The 24,343-nt window shown below is 52.7% G+C and overlaps 1 protein-coding gene across 1 annotated transcript in view; it reads right to left on the bottom strand.

Moving 5' to 3' along the window:
* The window catches only part of LOC308158514 (cysteine-rich motor neuron 1 protein), a gene marked incomplete at both ends in the record, with an annotated part of 44,574 nt that overhangs the window by 11,617 nt on the left and 8,614 nt on the right, over positions 1–24,343 (bottom strand). Inside the window, 8 exon segments of the mRNA XM_080532154.1 lie at positions 2,274–2,379; positions 2,382–2,426; positions 2,789–2,897; positions 2,899–2,918; positions 5,621–5,648; positions 5,650–5,825; positions 9,610–9,789; positions 15,096–15,344. Of these exon segments, the coding sequence (XP_080388280.1) occupies positions 2,274–2,379; positions 2,382–2,426; positions 2,789–2,897; positions 2,899–2,918; positions 5,621–5,648; positions 5,650–5,825; positions 9,610–9,789; positions 15,096–15,344 (913 nt within the window).

Below are 24,343 nucleotides of genomic sequence, written 5' to 3'. Positions count from 1 at the left end.
CTCTCTCTCTCTCTCTCTCTCTCTCTCTCTCTCCTCCCTCTCTCTCTCTCTCTCCTCCCTCTCTCTCTCTCCTTCCTCCCACCTCTCTCACTCCTTCCCTCCCTCTCCTCTCTCCTTCCCTCCTCTCTCTCCTTCCCCATCTCTCCTTCCCTCCCTCTCTCTCTCTCTCTCCTCCCCTCCTCTCTCTCTCCCTCTCTCCTTCCCTCTCCACTGGGAACAGAAGACCGTCAGGACCGTAAAGGACCAAGCGGTTGAGGAGGTTTTTAATCCATCGTCACGCGTTTTTGCGGCGTGCCACGTCGTCGAAACACATCATCGTCGCCTGGCGTCCGTGGATGTGATGTGATGCACATGAGAGCTCTCTGGAGGGGGGGGGGGGGGGGGGTCATGAACGCAGCAGCCAACGTTCTGTGGGTCTTTTTTCGGTTCCATTATAGGATATGAAGACCCCCCCTCCCCTCCTCCTCCCCCTCCTCCCCCCTTCTCTCTCACTGTGTGAGAAGAAGATAGATGTATTGTGGGTCTGGGTCGGCTCAGGGAGGGATTGAGGACTTCTGAGGCCTAGCGCTTCAGCTGGCGCTTCTGAGTGATGTAGCCACCGCTTCCTGCTCCTGTCCCCCCCAACACCCCCCCCCCCAACCATCCCCAGGGGCACAGGGCTCTCTCTCTCTCTTTCTTTCTCTCTCTCTCTCTCTCTCTCTCTCTCTGCTAGCATCCTGTGCAGACCTATCAGGCCCATCTCAAGGCTCCAGAGAGAGAGAGAGAGAGAGAGAGAGAGAGAGAGAGAGAGAGAGAGAGAGAAAGCATGGTTGACATACCCCCTGAATACAGTCCTGCTGTATATACAGTCTCATAAAGGCAGCTTTTTGTGTGTGTGTGTGTGTTTTTTTTTTATGATTGTTTTGAGACGGGAAAGATGATTTATGAAATGAAAGTGCTGCTGGGGGGGGGGGGAGAGAGAGAGAGAGAGAGAGAGTGGAGCGTAGCAGAGTGATTCCAGATGTTTCATTGAGTTAAAGGGGGGGATTAGAGGAGAGAAGAGCGAGGGAGGGAAGAGAGGGGTGGTGGTGGTGGAGGGGGGGAGGGGTGGTGCTAGGCAGACCTCACACTGCACCGCTCTCACACAGGGCCAGGATTAAGGCTTCTGATTGGCCCCCAGAGCGATCTCCTTTTGATCCAAGCAGGAGGGGCGTTGGTGCAGCCGCCAGGTCGGTAATCATTAGGATATAATGATGAACTGAATAACGCTGCCTTCTCCCTCTGCCAAGGTTTAACTGGCGGGGAGGCTACCCGCTGGGCACCACCATCATCTGACCACAACTTTTACTTTCTCTCTACTTCTCTGTTCTCTACCCTCTGCCAGCGTGACGCACCTCAGCGCTAAGGCTCTCCGGAGGCGCCGGTCCAACAGAAACCCGTGGTGCAGCTCACTAAGGCGCATGCCGCATAATCGCAGGGTCCCTCGTTCGATTCCGGCCATCGACCTATCCTGCATGTCATCCCTCCTCCCTCTCACCCAACCTTCCTGTCCATCTTTACAGTCTCTATCCCGATGAAGCAGAAATGTCCCAAAAAACGGCAAAAAAATTAATAAATAAAAACAGCTTCCCTTTAGAGTCTCTCTCCAGTTTCTCCTCTTGATGTATCTTTTTAATGCTGTCTGTATGTCAAGCACTTTGAATTGATTGCCCCTGTTGTATGAAATGTGCCATACAAATAAACTTGTCTTGCGTTACCAGTGACGACACTCCTTCGCAGACGAGAGGTGCGCTTGTCAAAGTAAACTCCAATCTTCCCACAAAGGACAAAAACACAGTCCATGACTGAAGAACAGTCCAAACAGTCAGATAACCACAGACTATAGAGCCAAGTGATCTTTGTTTCCTGTAATAATGAGAAGGTATGCCACGATGTCAATCATAAACCACGCTAACCACGCTGTCACCTCAGTAGTACGGTACTTCAGTCGGAGAACACTACTACCGTTCGCTAGGAGAGCCTTTGATCAGGTGGAAAACATGGATGATGGATGGCCGGTGCTTAATGGTGCTTTTTTTCCATCAGAGACCACTTGGGTCAACCGCACACACACACACGCACACGCATATGCACACACACGCACACGCACACGCACACGCACACGCGCACACACACACACACACACACACTATGTTTCTCTCTCTCCCTCTCTCTCACACACACAAACACACACATTATCTCTCTCTCTCTCACACACACACACGGGGGTGGGGGGGGGGGGGGGGTGGACTTACACGTATCCGTAGGGGCAGGTCTTGCTGCAGACCAGAGGGCGACACTTGGGCACGGGCGTGCTGCACTCACACACCTCACAGCCGAAGTCGTCCTTCTCGTATCCCAGGGGCATTGCAGGGAGCAGTATTTCCCCAGGTCAGGGCAGGAGTCATCTGAAAGAGGTCAAACAGAGGTCAGCGTACACGACGGGCTCCATCCATCAAACTCCTGGGGTTTTGCCGTAGGGCTTTTTTCATCGGACGATTCCTTGCAACAGAATTGCTAATGACTGTAGTAGCCATGGAGACACAAATGAGGTCTTGATCAATATCGGTGTTGTGTGTGTTTCTGTGTTGTGTGTGTGTGTGTGTGTGTGTGTGTGTGTGTGTGTACTCATGTTGGTGTGGGGCTGGGGAAACAATGTTGTCAGAGATGGATGGGATTTTTCCGTGTTAGGCGCCGTGTTGCGTTTACACACGTGTGTGGTGTATGAGGGGTTAACCCTTTGTGTGCCGGGGGGGGGAGGACCACTCACTGTTGAGACACTGGCAGAGCAGACAGCCGTTGCTGTCCTGCTGGAAGCCGTAGGGACAGTCCCTCCCAGACAGGGAGCAGTTCTCCAGGCGGGGACACAGGATGGGGCTTGACCGTCTCGTACGAGGGCTCTGTGGAACACGGGAGAGAGAGAGAGAGAGAGAGAGAGAGAGAGAGAGAGAGAGAGAGAAGAGAGAGAGAGAGAGAGTGAGACAGAAGGAGGGAGAGAGAGAGGCTCACACACCTCGTCTGACAACGTTGTCGTCTGACATTTTGTGGACGTGTGTGTGTATGCAGTTTCTTTTTTTTTCCAAGCCTTCCCTGCCTAAACCCTGTGTTTCCCTCTCTCTCTCTGTCTCTCTTTCTCCCTCTCTGTCTGTCTGTCTGTCTGTCTGTCTGTCTCTCTCTCTTTCTCACTCTCCCTCCCTCCCTCCCTCCCTCACTCTCACCCCCTCTCTCTCTTTCTATCTCTCTCTCTCCCTTTCTCTCCCTCCCCCTCTCCCTATGTTTTTTTAGGGCATTTCTCCTTTATTGGGATGAAGACAGTAGAGATTGACAGGAAGGATGGGTGAGAGAGAGAGAGAGAGAGAGAGAGAGAGGAGAGATGACTTGCAGGATAGGTCGATGGCTGGGATTCATTCAGAAAAATGTAAATACATTTGAAAATCAATGACTCAAGCCAAAACATTGCAATGCAACGGATTCGGTGAGTAATCCCCTACTACTCTACACTAACTAGATAGTAGTGGGGATTACTCACCGAATCCACCGCATTACAATGTTTTGGCTTGTCTAGCGAGTGTGTCATTGATTTTCAACAACGCTGAAAGTTGTTTACGTTTTTTGGAATAAAAGTCTGACTGGTCCGTCGGTTGGTGGCTTGTTCCCGGATTCACCAGCTGCTGTCACAAAATGTGTTCATTGGATAGACCGTGGAGAAAAACAGGAAAGTAAGGAGGGTAAGAGGGTATGTCAGCAGGCTAGGGCACGGGCCGGATTCGACTGTCTTAACTGTAGAGGCCATTGGGCAAGAGACCACCCGACCACCCCAGGCCACGCTGTATACAGTTGTTGACTCATACTCTCACAGTCCTGTCTCATTACCAGTTATGTGGTTTTAATGAGAGAAAACAAGCATGTTATGCATTCCTGGACCACGTTCAACGAAGGAGGAGGAGATTGGGACCAGAATCCATCTGTGTCCGGGAAACCGGGGAAATACCCCCCACCCCCCCCCCCTCGCCCCCCCACACCCCCCTCCCCTCTCTTCCTATGCTCGTGATAAATTGTATCTGTCATGGTTATACAATGTTCCAAGCTCCACGTTGCTCCCTTCAGAGTGTGAGCATGATTAAACATAAATGCTGGGTGATTAAGGCAGGAAGACCCTCTCTGTCGGAGGGGGGGGGGGCGGGGGAGATGGGGGCGGGGCAGGGGTGAGTCAGCACCTCTCAGCGTCTAAATAAACTGTCAGAGAGGGTCCGGGAGGCCGGGCCGGGCCTGGTGCAGCTCGAACACACAGCAGAGGAACATCCCTGGGTTGGGTCCAGGACCAGACGTTGGACTGTCGCGTGTGTGTGTGTTTCTGTCCTGGTGTGTATTTACACATGTGTGCCCATGTGTGTATATATATGTGTGTGTGTGTGTGTGTTTGTGTGTCGGTGTGTCTGTGTGTCTGTGTGTTCTGTCCTGGTGTGTGTGTGTGTGTGTGTGTGTGTCCATGTGTACGTGTGTTCTATCCTGGTATGTGTGTGTGTCTTCTGTCCTGGTGTGTTTTTACGCATGTGTGCCCATGTGTGTGTGTATATATATATATATGTGTGTGTGTGTGTGTGTGTGTGTGTGTGTGTGTGTGCGTGCGTGCGTGTGTGTGTTCTGTCCTGGTGTATATGATGTGTGTGTGTGTGTGCGTGTGTGTTGTTCTGTCCTGGTGTATATGTGTGTGTGCACGCACGTGTGTGTGTGTGTGTGTGTGTGTGTGTGTGTGTGTGTGAGGACACTCCCCCCGCCCCGTCCTTCCATTATCAAACCAACGTCTCCCCCCCCCCCCCTCAGAGAGCTCCGCCTGTCTAACAAGCCGTAACTAATTAAGCTCGTAGCATAAAAGTGCTCCGGTCCAATTAAGCCAGGCCTCTATCAGGCAGGCGGGCCCCGGCTCACACAGGTGGGTCCCACTGGGCCTGGCCGGGGGTAATAAAGGAACACAAAGAACCCTGCCGTCTTAAGAATGCACCGGGGCCTCCCCCTTTAACAAGCTGTCAACATGGCCTCCAGCCCTCCTCCACATAGCTGGACCAAGAAGACCGTCCTCAATTACCCCCACGCCATTAAGCCAGAGTGTTAATGGAGTCTCAATGAGGGAGGTTTGAATGCGTTTTTTAATTACATAGGCCTACAGTGTCCTCGGATAAAGTGAAAGAGTTAAAGAGTGTGTGATCACCATGGGACGCAGTGTGACCGCGTGCTGCACGTGTGTGTGTGTCTGCCCCAGTCACAGGATGAGAATCGTAGTTCTTTGGTGTCATTTTGTTTGTGTGTGTGTATGTCCTTTTGTGTGTGCGTGTGTGTGTGTGTTTCTTTGGTGTCCTTTTCTATGTGTGTATGTGTGTGTGTGTGTGTGTGTGTGTGTATTCATTGGTGTCCTTTTGTGTGTGCGTATATGTGTGTGTGTGTTCTTCGGTGTCCTTATGTGAGTGTGTGTGTGTGTATTCGTTGCAGTCCTTTTTTTTGTGTGCGTATATGTGTGTGTGTGTGTGTGTTATTCGGCATCCTTTCGTGTGTGTGTGTGTGTGTGTGTGTGTGTTCTCTGGTGGTGGTGGTCTTTCGTCCGTACCTTCGCAGAAGGGGCAGCACTCCCCCGGGGATCTTGACGGGGTTCTGGCAGCTCTGCTTGCAGGCCATGGCGGTGCAGTGGGGCTCCCCGTCCACACACTGGCAGAAGGTGCAGTCGTCCTCCTTCCACTGCTCCTCGTGGCCCCGCAGCTTGTTGTTCACCCAGCAGCTGGCCTCCGTACTGTCCAGGGACAACAGCTCCACGTCTGGGGAGAGAGCGAGAGAGAAGGGGGGAGAGAGAGAGAGAGGGGGGGTAGAGAGAGTGGGGGAGAGAGAGAGAGAGAGAGGGAGGGAGGGAAAGAGAGTATGAGAGAGGGGGAGGGAGAGAGAGAGAGGGGGGGAGAGAGATAGAGGGGGGGAGAGAGGGAGAGGGGGGGGAGAGAGATGGAGAAAGAGAGACAGAGAGAGAGGGAAACACACACACACACACACAGGCCAGGGTTTAGGCGAGGAGGGAAGGCTTGCGGAGTCTGAGGTACTCTACTGTACATCGTCATGGGATACGGGTCTTAACAAGTGCCAGAGGTTTGTGTAACCCGTGTCCCTGACTCAGGAAAAAAAAGAAAAGAAAAAAAACACTAACCCAATAATAATAAAAGCCATAACTACAAGAATACTGCAAATAACACACATAATCTCCTCCCAGGTGGATGAATTACTGTTGTTGTTGTGTATCGCGTGCGTGAACACACATCTGTGTTCGTACTGTACACATGCACGCCATCCAACGTAATTGAGTTAAGACAGTCTGGAGTGGAAGCAGAGGTGGAGGAAGTGGTACACTCTAGGAGCTCTCTCTCTCTCTCTGTCTCTCTCTCTCTCTCTCTCGGACCTGGCCCAACACCAAGACTTGTGGGAGAACATTCTAGAAGGAGGCTGACGGAGGTTAGAGAGGGGGGGGGGGGGGGGGGGGGGGGGGGTGTTTAGGTTAAGTAACAGTGCATCGGGGGATATATGTACGATGATGCAGGGCCTATGTAAGGAGAGCTAGACAGAGAGGGTGTCGTGAATGTGTCATGCGGGGAGAGGGAGACGCGATAATTAAAACCACGAACGGACGAGGGACGGGGCGGGAAGATCGTTCATTTCCTGTCGCTACGGCGTCCAGCGGATCCCCAGAGGGGAGGGGTTAACGTTGACGCGGACCCTAACGTCCCCACCCCGCCCATGGCGGCGGGCGACACAGATACGGTTTCAACCGTGGTCCCCCCTCCCACAGGGAAGGCCGAAGGCCAGACCAGACCAGAGTTCAGCGTCGTAAATGTCACTTTGAAAGCAAGAAAGCAGAGAGAGAAACCCCCGTTTAAGAGCGTTACGTTACACGCATGACGTGTTTGTTGAAGTCCCCAACCGAAAAACGAGAAATCTGACTGTTCTTTTTTTTTTTGTGTTAAAAAGAAGCACGTCAGAGAGCTCTTTCTGCTCCGTTTGAGGTGATGTACGAGTACCCTCACAATTCTGGGAAGCAGTTTAGATGACTTAAGAGTTTACCATAAATGATCATAATTGTTTTTGTTTTACCCGGTTTATTGGTAACAGAGGCAGGCCATTACACATGCCGTGCCTTATGGAGTTGGATGGTGGTCTCAGGGTGGCGTAATGTGTGTGTGTGTGTGTGTGTGCGTGTATGTGTGTGTGTGTGTGTGTGCGTGTATGTGTGTGTGTGTATGTGTGTGCGCGTGTGTGTGTGCGCACGTGTGTGTGTGTGTATCCACGCAGTTCAGATGTCTCCCCAAGGATGGAGTCCTATTTGCCCAGTTTGATTTCAGCACAGTTTTGGCCGTGATTCTGTCCATCTGGGTATGATTACCTCAGTATGAATATACCCTTCTTTTCTCTCCTTCACCCTCTCTCTCTCTCTCTCTCCCTCATCTCCATCTTTCACACATTGAACAATAAGAACAATAAGCCTAAAAATAAACCAGCTGCTTTGACAGAAAACCATTCTCAGCTCCATAACCACACAGTATGACTCTATCTCTCTACCCCCAGATGGATTTAACATTTCACAATTTCACCGAGCCTTGACGTGATGGCAGCGCGGCCGTCAGGTGCAGTACCTGAGGTGGCCTGCGGTGGCCCAGGAGGTCGAGCCTAGACTGTCTAATGAACTCAAGGTCCGCGGTTCGGTGGTTCGATCCCCGGCTGGCCGCGTGTACGAGGTGTCCTCGGGGGTAAGACACAGAACCCCAAATTGCTCCCGCTCATGAGCGGGGGCCGGCGCCTTGCGTGGTAGCTTGCCGCCGTCGGTGTGTGAACGGGTGAACGAGAGGTCATTGTAAAGCAGGCTTTAGGAATAAGGCGCTATGTAAGTGCAGTCCGTTTACCATTTTAGGTCCTGGTCAATAAAGCACATAACCAGGTGTTCTGGTCGTAACCCCCCGCCCAGCCCCCCCAGCCCCCCCAGCCCCCCCCCAGCTCAGCTCACTAACACCCCTGATGTCTTCCTCAGCGCGCTACGCACCCAGACAAGCTCTCCTCATGGCTCCCAGGGACTCAACATGAAAGCATTCCCCAGCATCTGAAGGCCTGTGCATTCCAGGTGTACCTCCGCCTATGACCCACAATAACCTACAGCAAACCTCCCTCCCTGTCTCCTTTCCTTCCTCTTATCCCTTCCTCCATCCCTCTCTCCCTCCCTCCGTCCCTCCCTCTCATGTGTCTGATCAATTAGACCGACCAAAGGCAGCCCTGCCTAGCACTAGCACTACTACTACTACCACCACCACCACACCCAGCATGCATCAGTAGACTGTGTGTAATGTAATGTGTTGGCCACGTGCACAGGCCCTCCAAATCCCCCTTTTAACAGCTCCAAGTCTGTTGCATCAGAGTTTCTACCTGCGTCTGAGAGGGCGGTGGGGGGGGTCATGTGTTTAAAAGAGGGAGGTCATCCACAAAAGGGGTCTCTCCCTCCCCCCCCCCTAATAAAGCCAGCCAGATATTCACGTCGTGACCTCAAAGGACGTTTTTTTGTATGTTTCCAAATGTCCTGACGAGAGAGAGAGAGAGAGAGAGACAGAGAGAGAGAGAGAGAGACAGAGAGAGAGAGAGAGACAGAGAGACAGAGAGAGAGAGAGAGAGAGAGAGAGAGAGAGAGAGAGAGAGAGAGAGAGGCCGCTCCCTTCTTCTCGAAACCGGCCCGTCCCTTGTAACGCAGGGCGATGTTAACGACCGCGGCGGGGTTACAGCTGGATCTGGACGGAAGCCATTAAGGTCGTAGCAGCGGGGCGGGGGTGTCGGTGGGGGCCCCTGGGGGGGGAGGGGGGGGAGGGGTGGAGTGAGGCAGCCTCTGTTCCTCCTGGCACCTGCAGTAAAGGGGTCAGTTAGCCTGGCTAGCCTGGCTGGCCGGCCTCCACTCACCAGCCCCGCTAATGAGAGTGAGAGAGAGGGCCTCCCCTAGTCCCTACCTGTGCCAACTCACACACACCACACACCACAGCTCTGCTACTCTCTTGGTCAAACGCCGTACTGAGATGTGTTTTCTCTGTTCATACACAAAAAAGGAGGGAAATAAACCACTACGACTACTACTAAATCACGCTCTACAGAATCTCCGACTGTTTATCCAGGGTGGTAGTGGTGGCCTAGTGGACAGTGAGTTGGGACGGGTGATCACCAGAAGGTCATGAGTTCAAATCCCCCACCTGGGGGAAACAACCACCGCTAGTGTGCCGCTGAGTGAAGGCACTTAGCCCTGACTTACTCACAGGGAGACAATCTCAAAATTGTATAAGTCGCTTTGGATAATAGCGTCTTCTGCTAAACGTTTTAAAATGTCCACGAGGCAGGATGTTACATTGTTCACTGTGTTCTCATGGGTCACCAGGGGAATCTACTTACGCGTCGAACACACACACTGTACTGTCGTCTAGGCGACTAGGGTTCATCGTATGTGAGGTATTTGGGACCTTAGGGGTCTTGTGCCATGTGTCGGAGAGAGGGGGAAGATGGAGTGTGGGAGGGAGGGAAAGAAGGATGAGTACGTACCTATACAGACAGGACAGCATTCTCCCTCGGGGATGTAGAAGTTCTCACAGTCGAGTTCCGCGCATTCCGCCTTGGAACAGAAGGAGATCCCCCCGCGGCACTGACACAGCCAGCAGGGGTCCATGCGGTACACTTCCCCCTCGGAAAACTCCTTCTTGTTGTAGCTGCACTTGGGAGAAACTGGGGGTGTGGGGGTGGGGGGGGGGGGAGTGGAAGAGGAAACAGCCGTTGACTGTCAACCTGAACGCCAGAAGGGGGATCCTAATACCTAACACGCTGTACACTCAAGACTGATGAATGAACCTATTATGTCAATGCCTGTCTGTCTATCACATTTGGTACGGTTTAAAAGCTGGGGGCCAGAGTTTTGTTTTGTTTTTTTTCATACCATATGATCCATCTGGCCGCTGGAAAAAAAACTTTTGCACCCCCCTCCCTCCCTCCCTCCCTCCCCCCCAATTAAAACATGATCAACCCAGGTCAACCCAGGTTTTTTTGCGGTCGGTTGTTGTTGTGGTATCCATTGATGAATTGATAAACGGCCACCATTCATCCACAGCTGCCTGTGAACACGGCCAGAGAGAGGCGGCCATTTGTTTTTTCTGAGGAGAATCTTGCTGAGCTAGGCGTTTGTGGCTAAGCCCTAGGGGCGGGAGGGGGTGGGGGTGGCGGTGGGGGGGGAGAAACAGCTCCAAAACATATTAGACAATGAAGCCAACTTCATGAGGTGGAATTTCACAGAGATCTGTGAAGCCTTGGGGTGGCGGGGGGATGGTGGGGTGGGGGGGGGGGCGTCGGGGGAGTCCGGCGCTGGGGTAAAAGAAAACAGCAGCGGGGGGGTGGGGGGTGTACTACAGACTACAGTACAGTGTGGTCTGGGGAGCAGAGCTCTGTGGGGGAGGTGGGGGGGGGGGGGTTGGGCTTGGTGCTGGTGCTGGCAGACAGCAGAGGAGAGACGGGGGTGGGAGGGGGGGGGGCCCGGTGAAAGCGGGGCGTAAAGTACCGGAAACCTCCGGTGTCTCGTCTCTCTACGCACCGGTCGGCAGAACAATGGCTGCTGTCCGCATCATTAGACAGAGATAACAAGGCGCACGGTGCAGCCGCCTCGGCAGACACGCTGGGGTCGGCTCGCTGCACGTCCTGCTCCTCAGGAAGAGAGACAGAGAGAGAGAGGGTGTGTGAGAGAGAGAGAGAGAGAGAGAGAGTGAGATAATGTGTGTGTTTGTGTGTGTGTGTGTGAGAGAGAGAGAGAGAGAGAGAGAGATAATGTGTGTGTGTGTGACTAAGAGGGACAGAGACAGAGTGCCTGAAGGGACACCACCACCACACACTGGGAGAGAGAGAAGGGACACTGCCACCACACACACTGAGACACCACCACCACACACTGAGAGAGAGAGAGAAGGGACACTACCACCACACACTGAGACACTGAGACACCACCACCACACACTGAGACACTGAGACACCGCCACCACACACTGAGAGAGAGAGAAGGGACACCACCACCACACACTGAGAGAGAGAGAAGGGAAAGTTGAGAGAAAGTCTCTCAACTCCGTCCGGCGTGTTTATTTCCAAAACACAGAGAGAGAGAGACAGAGAGAGAGACAGAGAGAGAGACAGAGAGAGAGACGACACCAGGGACAGATCACCACACGTCCCCTTCCTTCACAACACGCTATAGCGGCCTCGCGAATCTGGGCCGTAACACTGCGGCTTCCCCGTGACCTCAACCGCTATAGGGAACCACGACGACCGCAGGGAACCACGACGACCGCAGGAGCACGTGAACTTCTCGACATCGACATGTGTGGAGCTCCGCCACAGAGCGGCGGTTTACGTAACGTAAAAAGTCATCGGTTTGATATACTGTTGTGTATATATATATATATATACACACGACAGACAGGTTTGATGGGAGTACTCCTACAGTGGTAGTGAAGGATGCCCAGATGCCACCAGATGTACCTCCATTAAGGCTTGCATGTGAGGGTGGGGGTGGTGATGATGGTGGGGGGTGTGATGGCAGCATCTGTAGACCATACCCTGAGTGCTGCAGCCCCTCTGCTGACCCCTCTGCCCCCCCCCCCCGGACCAGCCCCTGCTCTCTAATACAAAGCAGGTGGGCCAACTGAGTTGAAAGTAAAGAGAGGATTTGTTTTTTCCCCCCTCTCTCTTTCTTTCTTTCTCTCACACTCTCTTTCTTTCTCTCCATCTGTCTCTCTCCCTCTCTCCCTCCATGCCCCGTCTGCCCCTGCCCCTGCCCCTACCACTGCCCCTGCCCCTACCCCTGCCCCTACCCCTACCCCTGCCCCTGCCCCTGCCCCTACCCCTACCCCTGCCCCTGCCCCTACCCCTGCCCCTGCCCCTGCCCCTACCCCTGCCCCTACCCCTGCCCCTGCCCCTGCCCCTGCCCCTGCCCCTACCCCTGCCCCTGCCGCGCCTTCGCGTGCAGCATAACCAAGCATGAGAAAATGCAATAAGCACGTTGAACCCAGGCTGGAGTCATACGGGACCAGGCACGGACGCATTTTTTAACGCTCGCGGAAACAATAGGAAGTCACGTGACAGGATGTGCACATGTGATTTCCGCAGTATTTGTTAATGTTAATCCCTAACGCAAACTCTGCGGCAGAGGCACTACATTCCTGTCGTGCTTTTCTGATTTCCAGTTCCTTCTCTCTCTCTCCAAATCAGAGGATGGGGATGGGACCCTGACCCTGTGTGAACCGCCCTCAATCACTCATCACAGGGTTGACGGGGAGTTGCTCGTCCTTCTCCTCAGAAGGCCAAAAAATGCGAAAGCCACAAATGATAGTCATCACAGCTCATTCTAAACAGGAATGTTCTCCCCAGTGGCGTCGTCGTGTGAAAGCAAAAACAGTGAATGTGCAAAACAGTGATTGTTTGTCTCCTCGAGATAAGGATGTCTAGGACAAAACTTTTATCACACATTTCTCTCAACAAGCCAGACAGACAGACAGACAGACTGCATTACTGGTGGTAACAGAGATGTTCTACCATTGCATTGTACCACATCACACCACCACCACCACCACCAAGGTGGTGTCTAGTGTATAGTGTATAGTGAGTTGGACTGGTAGATCAGAACGTCACAAGTTCAAATCCCACCTTTAAGGGAACACCACCACTAAAGTGTGCCCTTGAGTAAGGCACTCAGCCCTAAGTTACTCCAAGGAGACACATTTTTTAATCTTTTGGGGGATAAAAGAGTCTGCTAAATGGTCCCCAAAAAAAACATGCCATGTAAACTCTTCACCCCTGCGGTGAAAGTGTCCTTGTCCTGGCCGGTCCTAGAGGTGAGTAAACCCACTCCACATGACCCGGAGTCCAGACTGGGTGGATGTGTCTCAGGCTCGATAAACAGTAGGACTGCTGTTTAAAAGGGGGGGGGGGGGGGGGCGAAGGGGGAGGGGGTCATCATCCAGGACCATCTGTAATATCAAATGACCTCAGACCGGGGGAGCGGGGAGGCAGTGGCAGCTCTGCCCAGCCATCCAGACCCATTCTTCAGCCAGCCGCTGGAAACAGTCTGTCGTCAAAGATAGCCAAAGAACACAGGTCAGGGGCTATTGTCATAGTGCTCTGCACACTAACCGAGACCAGATATCCACCAGCAGCCAAGCCCTGGGCCTACGCAAACACCCACCCTTCACCAGGGGGGGGGCGGGCCGTTGGCACCGGGGGGGGACGGACGGACGGACGGACGGACGACTTTATGTTCTCTCTCTCTATCTATCTATCTATCTATAATGTTTGTGAAAATATTTGAGGAATCCCAAATTTGTCCATGATAATAATAATTGCGTGTCCATGTCCGTGTGTGTGTGTGTGTGTGTGTGTGTGTGTGTGTGTGTGTGTGTGTGTGTGTGTGCGGTGTAGGTACGTGTATGCGAGCGGCACAACCCATGTGGGGGGGTATGTCGTTGTTGTTGTTGTTGTGTTTTTGTTCTGATGAGGTCTTGAGGGGGGAGCCTGGGAGGGTGTGTGTTTGTGTGTGTGTATATGTGTGTGTGTGACCCCCCCCCCCCCCCCCGGTCAGTGCCATGTCTTCATGCCCGGCCCCCCCCCCCACCCACCCCACCCTCCCCCCACCTCCATGGTATCTTTGTGATGTGGGCTCAGTCATGCAGTCCTAACCTCCAGTAGGGGCAGCACAAAGGGCGTCAAGCTACAGGTCCAAAGAGCACCCGACACTTGTTATCAAAACACTGATCCCCCGGCCCCCGCACCCGCCATTCAGCCCCCGCAGGCCTGCCTGACTCGATTACCCTCCCCCGGGCAGACTGGGGGAACATAAAAAGCATTCCCATCAATGAACTGTTGAACCTCTTCCCTTTGGATGTGTGACCAGACAGGAACTCTTTGACACTGCACTTCTGTTGAGCATATTGGTAGCCTAAGCACTTTTCTGGTCACTGACCTCGTTAAGTCCATTAATTCCGGGACACAGCACTCATTTATGAGACGCGGAGGGGCCAGAATGGGAATTTGTTCTGTTGGTAAAACAGCGAATATTTGCTGGGAGCACAGAGTAAACAGCCCTGGTCTCTCTCCCCTCTCTCCCCGCCCGCCCGCCCGCCCGCCCGCTCGCCCGCCCGCCTGCCTCACCCTGCCAGGCCGCGGAGAGTCGGAGAGTGTGAAACCGCTCTCACTCTGGGCAGGGGGAGGAGGAGGAGGAGAGGGAGAGTGGCCTGGCCTCTCGGTCAACATCTGCTCTCACACACACACACTCACGCACGCGCTCACACACATACACACGCACGGATATGCTCACACACACACACAGACACACACACACACACACGCACGCACACATATACATATACATGTACACGCATATACTCACACACACACACACGCACACGCACACATATACTCACACACACACACACACACACACACACACATACACACCCACACACACACACACACACACACAGGACAAAACAACAGGAAGAAAACATGTTCCAGACTCATAACAATCTGCATAACGAGGCCCATTATGATTAATATCCCCGCAGGGGCGTTCGTTTCGTCGAGATTATTTGCGGATACACCCCTGGAAAAATGTCTTTGAACCGTCCCCCCCTTCCTCACACACTCGCCAGTGGCTGAGAGAGACTTGACAAAACAGCCCAGCAGTAATTACCATCTAATTACTCACTCTCCTTTTCATCTCCGGACGCGTCGGTCAAGAGGGACGTTCTGTTCTGAGGCGAAATAATTGCCTTTCGCAAAGGCGTTGAAATGTCACGCGCCGGCTCAACTTTTCCTCAGTTTTCGAAAAACAAAAGTTTTCCAAGGCATATATATAACATAAAAAGTATTCCCATCAATGAACTGTTGAACCTCTTCCCTTTGGATGTGTGACCAGACAGGAACTCTTTGACACTGCACTTCCGTTGAGCATATTGGTATATATATCTATATATCTATATATAGTGTATAATATACGTTACCTTTCTGGCATTCTATGAGGTCGCAGCAATCCCCTGGCTGACCACTGGCCTGGCTGAGCGACGCGGCTCTGTGCCCGGGGGGGCACTGGGGCTTGAGGCACGCGCGGAGGTCGCAGGTGCACTGGGGCGGCACCGTGGGGCAGCAGCCAGCAGGGGGCGTGTAGCTCTTGGTCAGGACCGAACCCTCGGGGCACGGCGGGGGCACGGCGGGCAGGGCCGGGCAAGTGGTGCCAGCGCACTTCAGCTCCTCTGGAACACACACACACACAGGCACGCACACACACACACAGACGCGCACAGACGCGCGCACACACACACACACACACACACACACGCACATTAACACACACGCGCACACACACATACAATAACAAGTCCTCTGTAAGGCATACTGTAACAGCACCTTCCAACCGCTCCAGACTCCCAACAGTGGCCACACTGTTCGCTGGGAGGGGGGAGGAGGGGGGGGGGTGTCTCGTCTCCTGCATGCAGTGTTAGTGGACGAGTGTGGAACAGTGGTGCTCATGTTGCAGTCTGAGGACTGAGTTCACACACACGCGCGCACATAAACGCATACAGACACACACGCACACACACGCACGAGCATACAGACACACACACGCAGGCACATGCACGCACACACACACACACACACACACACACACACACACACACACACACACAGCCCAGTGCAGTCATCAGATCCCCTTCACTCTGGTCTGACAGCTTTACTGCATCCTGTTCTACCGGGCCGAGAGGCCGGGGCTGTAGACACGACCAGGCTCTGGGCCTCCCGCAGCACATCCTGTCTGGACCGGGCCGGGCCGGGCAGTACCCTGGTCCCGTCTGCCCATCCCTGCCTAGCTAGCTGTCTGCACTACCCCAGAACCAACCGACTGACTCACGACCAACCGAACACCCTCTCTCTCTCTCCATCTCACCCTCTCTCTCTCTCCATCTCACCCCTCTCTCTCTCCATCTCACCCTCTCTCTCTCCATCTCACCCCCCCACGGGTGAATTCACAACACCAGGCGATGTTCAAACACTGTCCGTTTTGTCCTCTCTGTCTCTCTGCTGCCTGGGGCTTATTTTAGAATATCTCCTCCCTTCACTGGGCATACCAGGAAACCATTTGTCTATTTATTTGCCAGAGCCGACATAATGGTTCTGATACCCTTGTTAGGGGTTGCGGGAGGGGGGGGCGGGGGGGAATGGGGCCGGGGGGACGGGGGACGGTGTAGGGGCACGGCTCACGGGTGTATTTTGGACGCCAGTCAGGAAAAGGAAAGTAGAGCGCTTCGCCCCTTCTATACTGACATTGTAGGAGAAGAACAGTAGCTACCTTACAAAGCTTGGATTACCCCACAATCTCTAGCCACTGTTTATTTTGGTTCTCCCTGCCACTGTAATGTATACAGAAGCGCCCCCCCCCCAAGTCCAGGGATTGGGTGCTGCCTGCTACACACGTCCTGGCCTATAATTGTCAGTGCCTAAGTCTTTTCACAGGTCTCACCACTTCTCAGAGCGGTGGGGGATATACGTACTGTCGACCTACAGGAGAGAGGGAGGGAGAGAGAGAGAGAGAGAGAGCGAGTGAGTGAGAGAGAGAGGGAGAGAGAGAGAGGGAGCGAGTGAGTGAGAGAGAGAGAGAGAGGGGGGGAGAGAGAGAGGGACAGAAAGAGAGGGAGAGAGACAGGGAGAGAGTGAGAGAGAGAGAGAGAGTGGGAGAGAGAGAGAAAGAGAGGGACAGAGAGAGAGGGACCGAGAGAGAGGGGGAGAGAGAGGGAGAGAGAGAGAGGGTGGAATAAAGCAGTATAATGCTGTGCGCATGATTGATGAGAGAGTGGGGAAAACTGGTAATTACACTTCTACTTTATGTCCTCCCTTGGGTTTTGGGCAGAGGCAACGCAATGAAGCTAATAAATAACTAATTGCCTCATTGGAGAGAGCCATGACATGGGTTATGATTGAGTAAAGAGGAATACTTGAGAATCCTTGCATGCATGTGGCTTTTGGGGGGAGAGAGAGAGAGAGAGAGAGAGAGAGAGAGAGAGAGAGAGAGAGAAAATAAGATTAAGTCAAAAAAATTGCGTAACGGGGGTTTGTCGGTTGGGCTTGTGTGGGGCGGCGGCCCCCAGAAGCTGAAGGGTTCCAGTTGATGGCCTTCCCAGACTGCTGAAGTCAGTGGCGGTCGATCCGTCTCCCCGTGCAACACGACCCTAGCGGAGGATGTGCCTCATCTTTGACATTTGAGGACCTGTAAGCGGATCCCCCAGGTCCCACCAGATGGGAAACTGAAATGGCAAATCGGGACAGAGCCCACACCACCCCAAGGGGGGTGGGTGGGTTCGGGGTTCTGTTGCCTCCACTGTACCCCCACCAACACAGCAGCGCACAGCGAATATCTCAGGTATTATTTCTCCACCGGACAAACTTTTCTGTAACGTATCGGTGCGACCCAATGCCCGGCTGGCATGTTAATCTATCCGGTTGAAGTTGAAGTAGCCGTTTGAAGTTTTATTTTGGACCCTGACCCAGAAAAGAAGTTGAAAAGTGAGGTGGTGACTGGCGAGCACGGGAGAGGGAGTCATATTTAGAGGGGAGAGTATTTGACAGATGTAATTGAGGATGAAGGAAGCGTTGGATTTTTTCCCCCTTCCCCTGAATCAACACAGTGTGAGCGTGAGGTATCTGTACTGTACTGTTTGCGCTAGCTAGGAACCTGTGAACAGTGAGAGGCAGGGCTCACAAAGCTCGCATTGATCGACGTTGTTACTGAATAGTGTCATAGAAAGAGTGAGGGGGGAAAACCCCCTGAATTAAAGCAGGCTAGGCTACCAACCCCCCCCCCCCCCTTTTTAACGGTTTTTGGCCTAATTCCTACACTGGGAGTTAAATAAACGTCAGTTTGACGGCTTGGTTTCAAGAGGTTGTTATTTCGCAAATGAAAATGCTACACAGAGCTCGATACTGTTAGTCGAGTGAGAGAGAGAGAGAAAGAGAGAGAGAGAGAGAGAGAGAGAGAGAGAGAGAGAGAGTGGTTTGCATATGAACACAAAAACATGTCCGTCCCATAGAAAACCAGCCATAGAAGATCCTCAATGTTTGCTTTGAATAACACTTTTCGGTGTGTTTTTGTCTGAGGGAAGACAGATTACGTATTCACTTGTTATAAAGGCTGGGTGGGAGGGGAGGGGGGCAGAGCAGCTGGCAGACAGGCTATTGTCATTCAAATGAAAGGGATTGTGGGATTGTAATCATTGGTGGAAACGGTCCAGCCCCTGGAGATCTAATTAATATCATTTCCTCGAGACGACATTTATGTACACTGAAAGGCGGACAAAAAAGGGGTGGAAAATTCGGCGGAGAATAGATTTCAGTCTCTTTCTGTTTGTGTTTTCTATCGAAAAGAGCAAATAGGGTAATTAGCTAGTCTGTGGCCACAGGAGCAATCTCTGTATCACAATGGTGGCTGTTCTCCAGCGCTCCGACAAACAAGAAACACAAAGGCCTAATTTGGCATGCGTGATAAACTCAGACTGCAGAACACGGCCAACACGTTCTCTTGTTCGAGTGCTGAGATAGCATGGAAAACCTAGCAACCCCATATACCTAGCAACCCCATATACCTAGCAACCCCATATACCTAGCAACCACCCACACACACACACACACACACACACACACACACACACATACACACACATACACACATAGACACACATAGACACACATAGACACACATAGACACACATAGACACACATACACACACACACACACACACACACACAGTACCAAACATGAGGCTGGGCTTGAGGTGGGAAACGGAAATGGGTTTTTATTACCACAGAAAGGTCCTATAGTAAACAATGCATATTTCTGGCACAGCAGAAGAAGCTGTGAAAAAAAAAATAGGAAAAAAAACTCCACCTCTTTGGAAATGAGTTATTTTGTGTCTACCCCCGGGGCACAAGGAGCGCAGTCTTCGGTCTGACTAGAGCAGCTCGGCTTGGGCAGAGGAGGCTCTGTTGACAGCCCGAGTTTACTCATGGAAAAAGCTCACAATGTGAGTTCTGTTTCACCGACTGACTTTGGACGCGAGTCAGCGGAGAACAAAGCTGTCTTAGTACCGCCGGGCCGCGGTGGGTTTCTGGTCCTGTCCTCAGGTTTTTATAAAAGTGGCGTCCGCAAAGGGACACAACATCAGGACCTCCGTCCCCTCTAACGTAAAGCCGTGGAGGTCTGGCGGCCTGCCTGCCCGCTGCCCCCGCTGGGCCTGTTACAGCTGAAGGACTCTGGGTTGTTCACTTCCTGGAGAAAGGAACTGGGTCTTGGTTGGTTGGTTGGTTGGTGGTTCGGAGCAGACGACGGCACAGTCGGGGGGTCACGGGAGAGAGAAACGTACAAGTCAGAGGTCGTGCCGCGGGTGTGATGATACTGTAACAGTCAGGAGGAGGCCGTGAGAGCGACGGCTAAACCGACGTCCTCCTCTCAGAGACAGACCTCACAGCTCCTCGCTCTCTCGCGCTTCGGATAAATATTTGTGGATCAAAATACGTGATCCTGGTGTCTCCGGGGGAGGCAGCAGCACTGCAGCTGCGAATGTGTGTGTGTGTGTGTGTGTGTGTGTGTGTGTGTGTGTCTGTGTGGGTGTGTGTGTGGGCGTGCGTGTGTGTGTGCTAATGTGTTTGTGTGTCTGTCTGTGTGCGTGTTTGTGTGTGTAAATGTGTGTGTGTGTCTGTCTGTGTGCGTGTTTGTGTGTGTAAATGTGTGTGTCTGTCTGCCTGTGTGCGTGTGCGCCTGCGTGTGTGTGTGCCTGTGTGCGTGTGTGTGTGTCTCTCTCCCTGGTAACCCCCTTCCCCTTATTGTCAGATCTCCAACGAGATTACCGCCAGGGAGAGTGAGTGAGTGAGAGGGCCCGAATTCTTTCTCATGCAGAAAGGCCTGAACAATGTCCCAGAGAAAAGGAGGAACACTATTCTGTGGACCTTTGTACGTGGCAGGGCTGGCACAGAAGACATGGGAGGGCAGGGATGTCCCCGAGTCTGCTTCAGGTTTCAAGAAACAGGTATCCTACCTTGTTACACGAGGAAGGGAAGGAGAGAGGGGGGGGGAAACAAGTCCCAGAGAAGCAGAGAAAGCAGTCTCAGAAACTCGCCTTAGAAAGAGACAGTAAACATGAAACCATGATTTAGGCTTCTTGGGTAGCGCATGTAAACCCCGGTCCACTGGAGACCAGTGCTATGCTCCGCTACTGCCCAGTTTGTGGTGGAGGCGGCGGAGTTGCGTCAGCTGGTTAGCCATATGCTGGGGTTTACTCACAGGCCAGCAAACTGAGGTTGGTGATAGGATCTGTGGCTGAGTCCAGAGGGCTGGCCCAGGCTGGGGCTTGGGAAGAGCTGAGGCCTGGGGAAGAGAAGGGCTAGGGCTGGACTGGTTCAGGGCTAGGCTGAGTCAGGGCTGGGACTGGTTCAGGGCTAGGCTGGGGCTGGGTCAGTGCTGGGGCTGGGAATGGGTCAGTGCTGGGGCTGGGTCAGTGCTGGGGCTGGGGCTGGGTCAGTGCTGCGGCTGGGGCCAGGGCTGTGGCTGGGGCTGGGGCTGGGCTGGGGCTGGGGCTGGGTCAGTGCTGGGGCCAGAGCTAGGGCTGGACTGTTGTGGCAGTCTGGTGAGCAGGGCCATCAGCTGACAGGCCTCAGACAGCCATCCCACCTTGCTCCAGAGCGGGGAGGTGCTTTGTCTGAGCCGCCACACAAGCAATGTTTTGTTTTCCCTTCTGAAATCACTGACCAGACACACAGACACACACACACATACTCTGGGACATGAGCGGGGAGTGTGGGGGGGGGGCGCGGCTTCCGCAGACAACACAAAAACACAGCAGAGAGCGCCGGGAACGTCTAGCAACCCTGTCGGCGGTCTGCACAGGCGAGTAATCGCCATGCCACAAAGAGGATGCAGCCAGCCAGAACTAATGATCCTTTCAGGGCGGAGAGAGAGAGGAGAGCCGGGGCAGGGGGGGTGGGGGGGTGGGGAGACTGGTGGCACAGGTGGGGCCAACTCTGCGGTGGCGAGGTCTGTTTGTACCCATGGCATCATGGTGGGCAGCGGGCCCGCTGTCTGAACCAACACCACTGAACTTCCTCACCCGTGTAACTGGCTTTTAAATACCACACTTACAGTCTCATACTAAACTTTAACGCTCCCCACTTCGCCCATATTCAACCGCCGTGCCGAACCGGCCACATTTCTGGTTTCTGGAGTTAGAAGTACATTAACGTAACGTGATCCGCCGGGACCGCAATGGGCCGAGAAACGAATGCGCTCACTGCAATGTAAGTCGCCTCGGATAAAATATATTTATATATATATATATAAATATACATCATATTATTATATTACTCTGTCATAGTAGTGCCAAACAAGTCACTGGGTTTCAACCGAGCGACAGTTTCTCAGAGCCTCAGAGCTCTAGAACGTTAGGTAACCACGGTGACGTGATTCGAATCCAAGCATTAAGAAACGGAAGTTCCTAACCCTAACCCCCAAGTTTTTTCCAGAAGGCTACTGTACATCCACTTAAATCCTCTTAAAACAGCAGCTTTGACCCTTCGCCACCACACAAAGACAGACTTAGCCACAGGGGCTAACCTACGTCTACATAACCAGCCGCAGACCGACGACCCCGAGACCCCAGAGTCAGTTTTCCCACACTTGACACAAGTACCTTGTCAAGATGGCTTCCCAAGATTTCCCTTCAGCCCGTTTGGGCCCCTTCTTCCTCTCCACTAATCAGATCAATCCGCCCAGTCCTCCAGATAACCGTCTAATACTTCCTCTCCCAGCAACCCCGGGGTGCTTGGTATGTCAACGTCACCTCACAATACCGATCATGACACTGACCTGCGTTTGAAGTCCGACTACGTACGCTAAGCCGCTTTGAGACCGAGCCTCTGTGACGGGGACCGTACAGAAACCTGAATGAGAAACCCTGAGAAACCAGATGAAACGGATCCCTCTCTTCAAAGGTGCTTTACTCCCAAAGTCACTGGCAAACAGTAAACAGAAAGACATGCCAGGGCAAGGGAGCTGACAAGGCTAGTCTCTGAGTCAGAGAGAGAGAGAGGGTGGGAGAGAGAGAGAGAGAGAGAGAGAGAGAGAGAGAGAGAGAGAGAAGCAGAGAGAGCAAGCACTCAAGAGTCCAAGAGACCAAACCACTACCATGTGTACGTTTACAAGCCCCCGAGCGTCAATAAAGACAGGGGATGCTATGTTCAAATCGACGGGGCTGAAAGAGGGCTTCAAGTACCAGCAACAAGTTCCGCTTTCATCTCCTCAACTGCGTGTGAAGAGCCGATGGAACCACTCACTGGACGTCTCATGCAGAGAAACCAGGGCCTACTGTAGAGGTGTCTAACCACACGCTAAGGCACATGTGGCTAACACACGAAGATCATTCGCTGCTTCTGGCCAATCAGAGACGAGGGGAGCTCCCAGGATGCATCAGGCTAGCTACCTGGAAGCGGGAAGCTAATTGGACTGGAACACAGAGGGCGACTTGTGGTGGTGGTGGTGACCGAAGCACTGGTGACAAACACGGCAAGATCAAGATCAAGACCAAGACACAGCACACACACAGTGCACACACACACACACACGCACACACACACACGTAGACACACAGGCGCACACACAGGCACAAGAGTGCGCGCACACTCACACACAGACGCGCACACACACACACACACACACACACATACACACATACACACACACACACACACACACACACACACACACACATACACACACGCACATTCTCTCACGCTCACACACACAACATAGCCAGGCCTCTTATACTTAATGAGGGACCATCTGAAAGGGGGTGTGTGTTGGGCGGCGAAAGCCCATAAGCTGCTGAAAAATGTTGTTTACTGTTTTCAGTGGTGTGATTTTACACTGTCATCCTCTGTTGGTTGTGCTTGAGAAGGGCCTGTTACGAGACGCAGCAAGCCATCTGTATACGCTTCTTCATGTCCCTGACACTGACACCAGAGTGCAGCGATACTCTCTCTCTTTAACAACAATACCCATGCGAACAAAGTTTCCCACAGCCCTGGAGAGATTTACTAAACAAATAGCTCAGTTCAAACATCTAAATCCACAGCCAAAAGTGTAAAATGCTCCTTAATAACCTCCGTGTTTGTTTGGAGAACTACTGCAATCATCCCAGATATGCCTCTATGGCACGGTGCCAGACTACAGTATTCTACACTAGCTGCCCTCCCCTACAGTTCATCTAAATCATCGGTATTGCTACAGGATTGCCACAACACATCTTTTTCCTCTGGGAAAGCATTGAAATACGTATCAAGAAAAACAAATGTTGGAACACAAACATAATCTGTCACGGCAAATCTAAAACAAACTTTGTTTTATTGATGGTCGTTTGTCGAGTCACATGTTTCGGATTGAGCATCATAAGATGAGCGCATCGCCTCTAGGGCCCCGATAAACTGGCTGTCCACTGAGTCCGCTTTTTTTCGCATGGGATGGCGGCAGAGTTACAGCATCATAAAGCCGTTGATATCCACCTGGCACGGTGACAAACCCCTGTGGCACTGTTCGGATTGAGATTCAAGATTCAATTTAATTGTCATTGGCAGAGTCCAAGTACAACGACACCAAAAACATCCGGCATCTAGCCAGAACCTAACTAACCCTAACCCTAGTGCAAAAGCCATAAAAGATGAGATTAGTAGGCAAATGATCACTAGGTTGCGCAATCTGGCAAAACGCTCGCTGTCGCGCTGTATACGTGCCGACATCTTGGATCTACGGCGAGCGCCTTCCTCCCTTTTCTATGGGAGTTACGAGAGTCAAACGTTTCACGAAACATCAGTCAAACAGATGAGGAAGCGATGGCGACAGACAGCAAGACACCTCCGCCGAGACACTCGAGACCCAACAAGAGAATGATCGCAGCTTTTAATGTCAGGTCTCCTGCGCATCTCACACACACATGTCTACAGGACGATGTCGAAACCAGCCCCTCCAGCACCACAGCTGTTGCTTAAGACGTGCCACTCAGAAAGACGAGCTGATGGAGAAATGTGCGTCACGGTTGTATGGAACCACAGTGAAATAAATCACTCTGGCACCCAAGCTCCGTTCTCATTAGCCATTTAGTCGAGTGCATACATGTCAGTATATGGTCCCAGCGGGAATCGAACCCACAACTTAAGCGTC

The sequence above is a fragment of the Nansenia antarctica genome, assembly GCF_963989245.1.
Source record: "Nansenia antarctica genome assembly, chromosome: 1".
NCBI lineage: Eukaryota > Metazoa > Chordata > Actinopteri > Argentiniformes > Microstomatidae > Nansenia > Nansenia antarctica.
The sequence above is the reverse complement of the archived record's forward strand: the minus strand, read 5'-3'. Positions and strand labels throughout refer to the sequence as shown.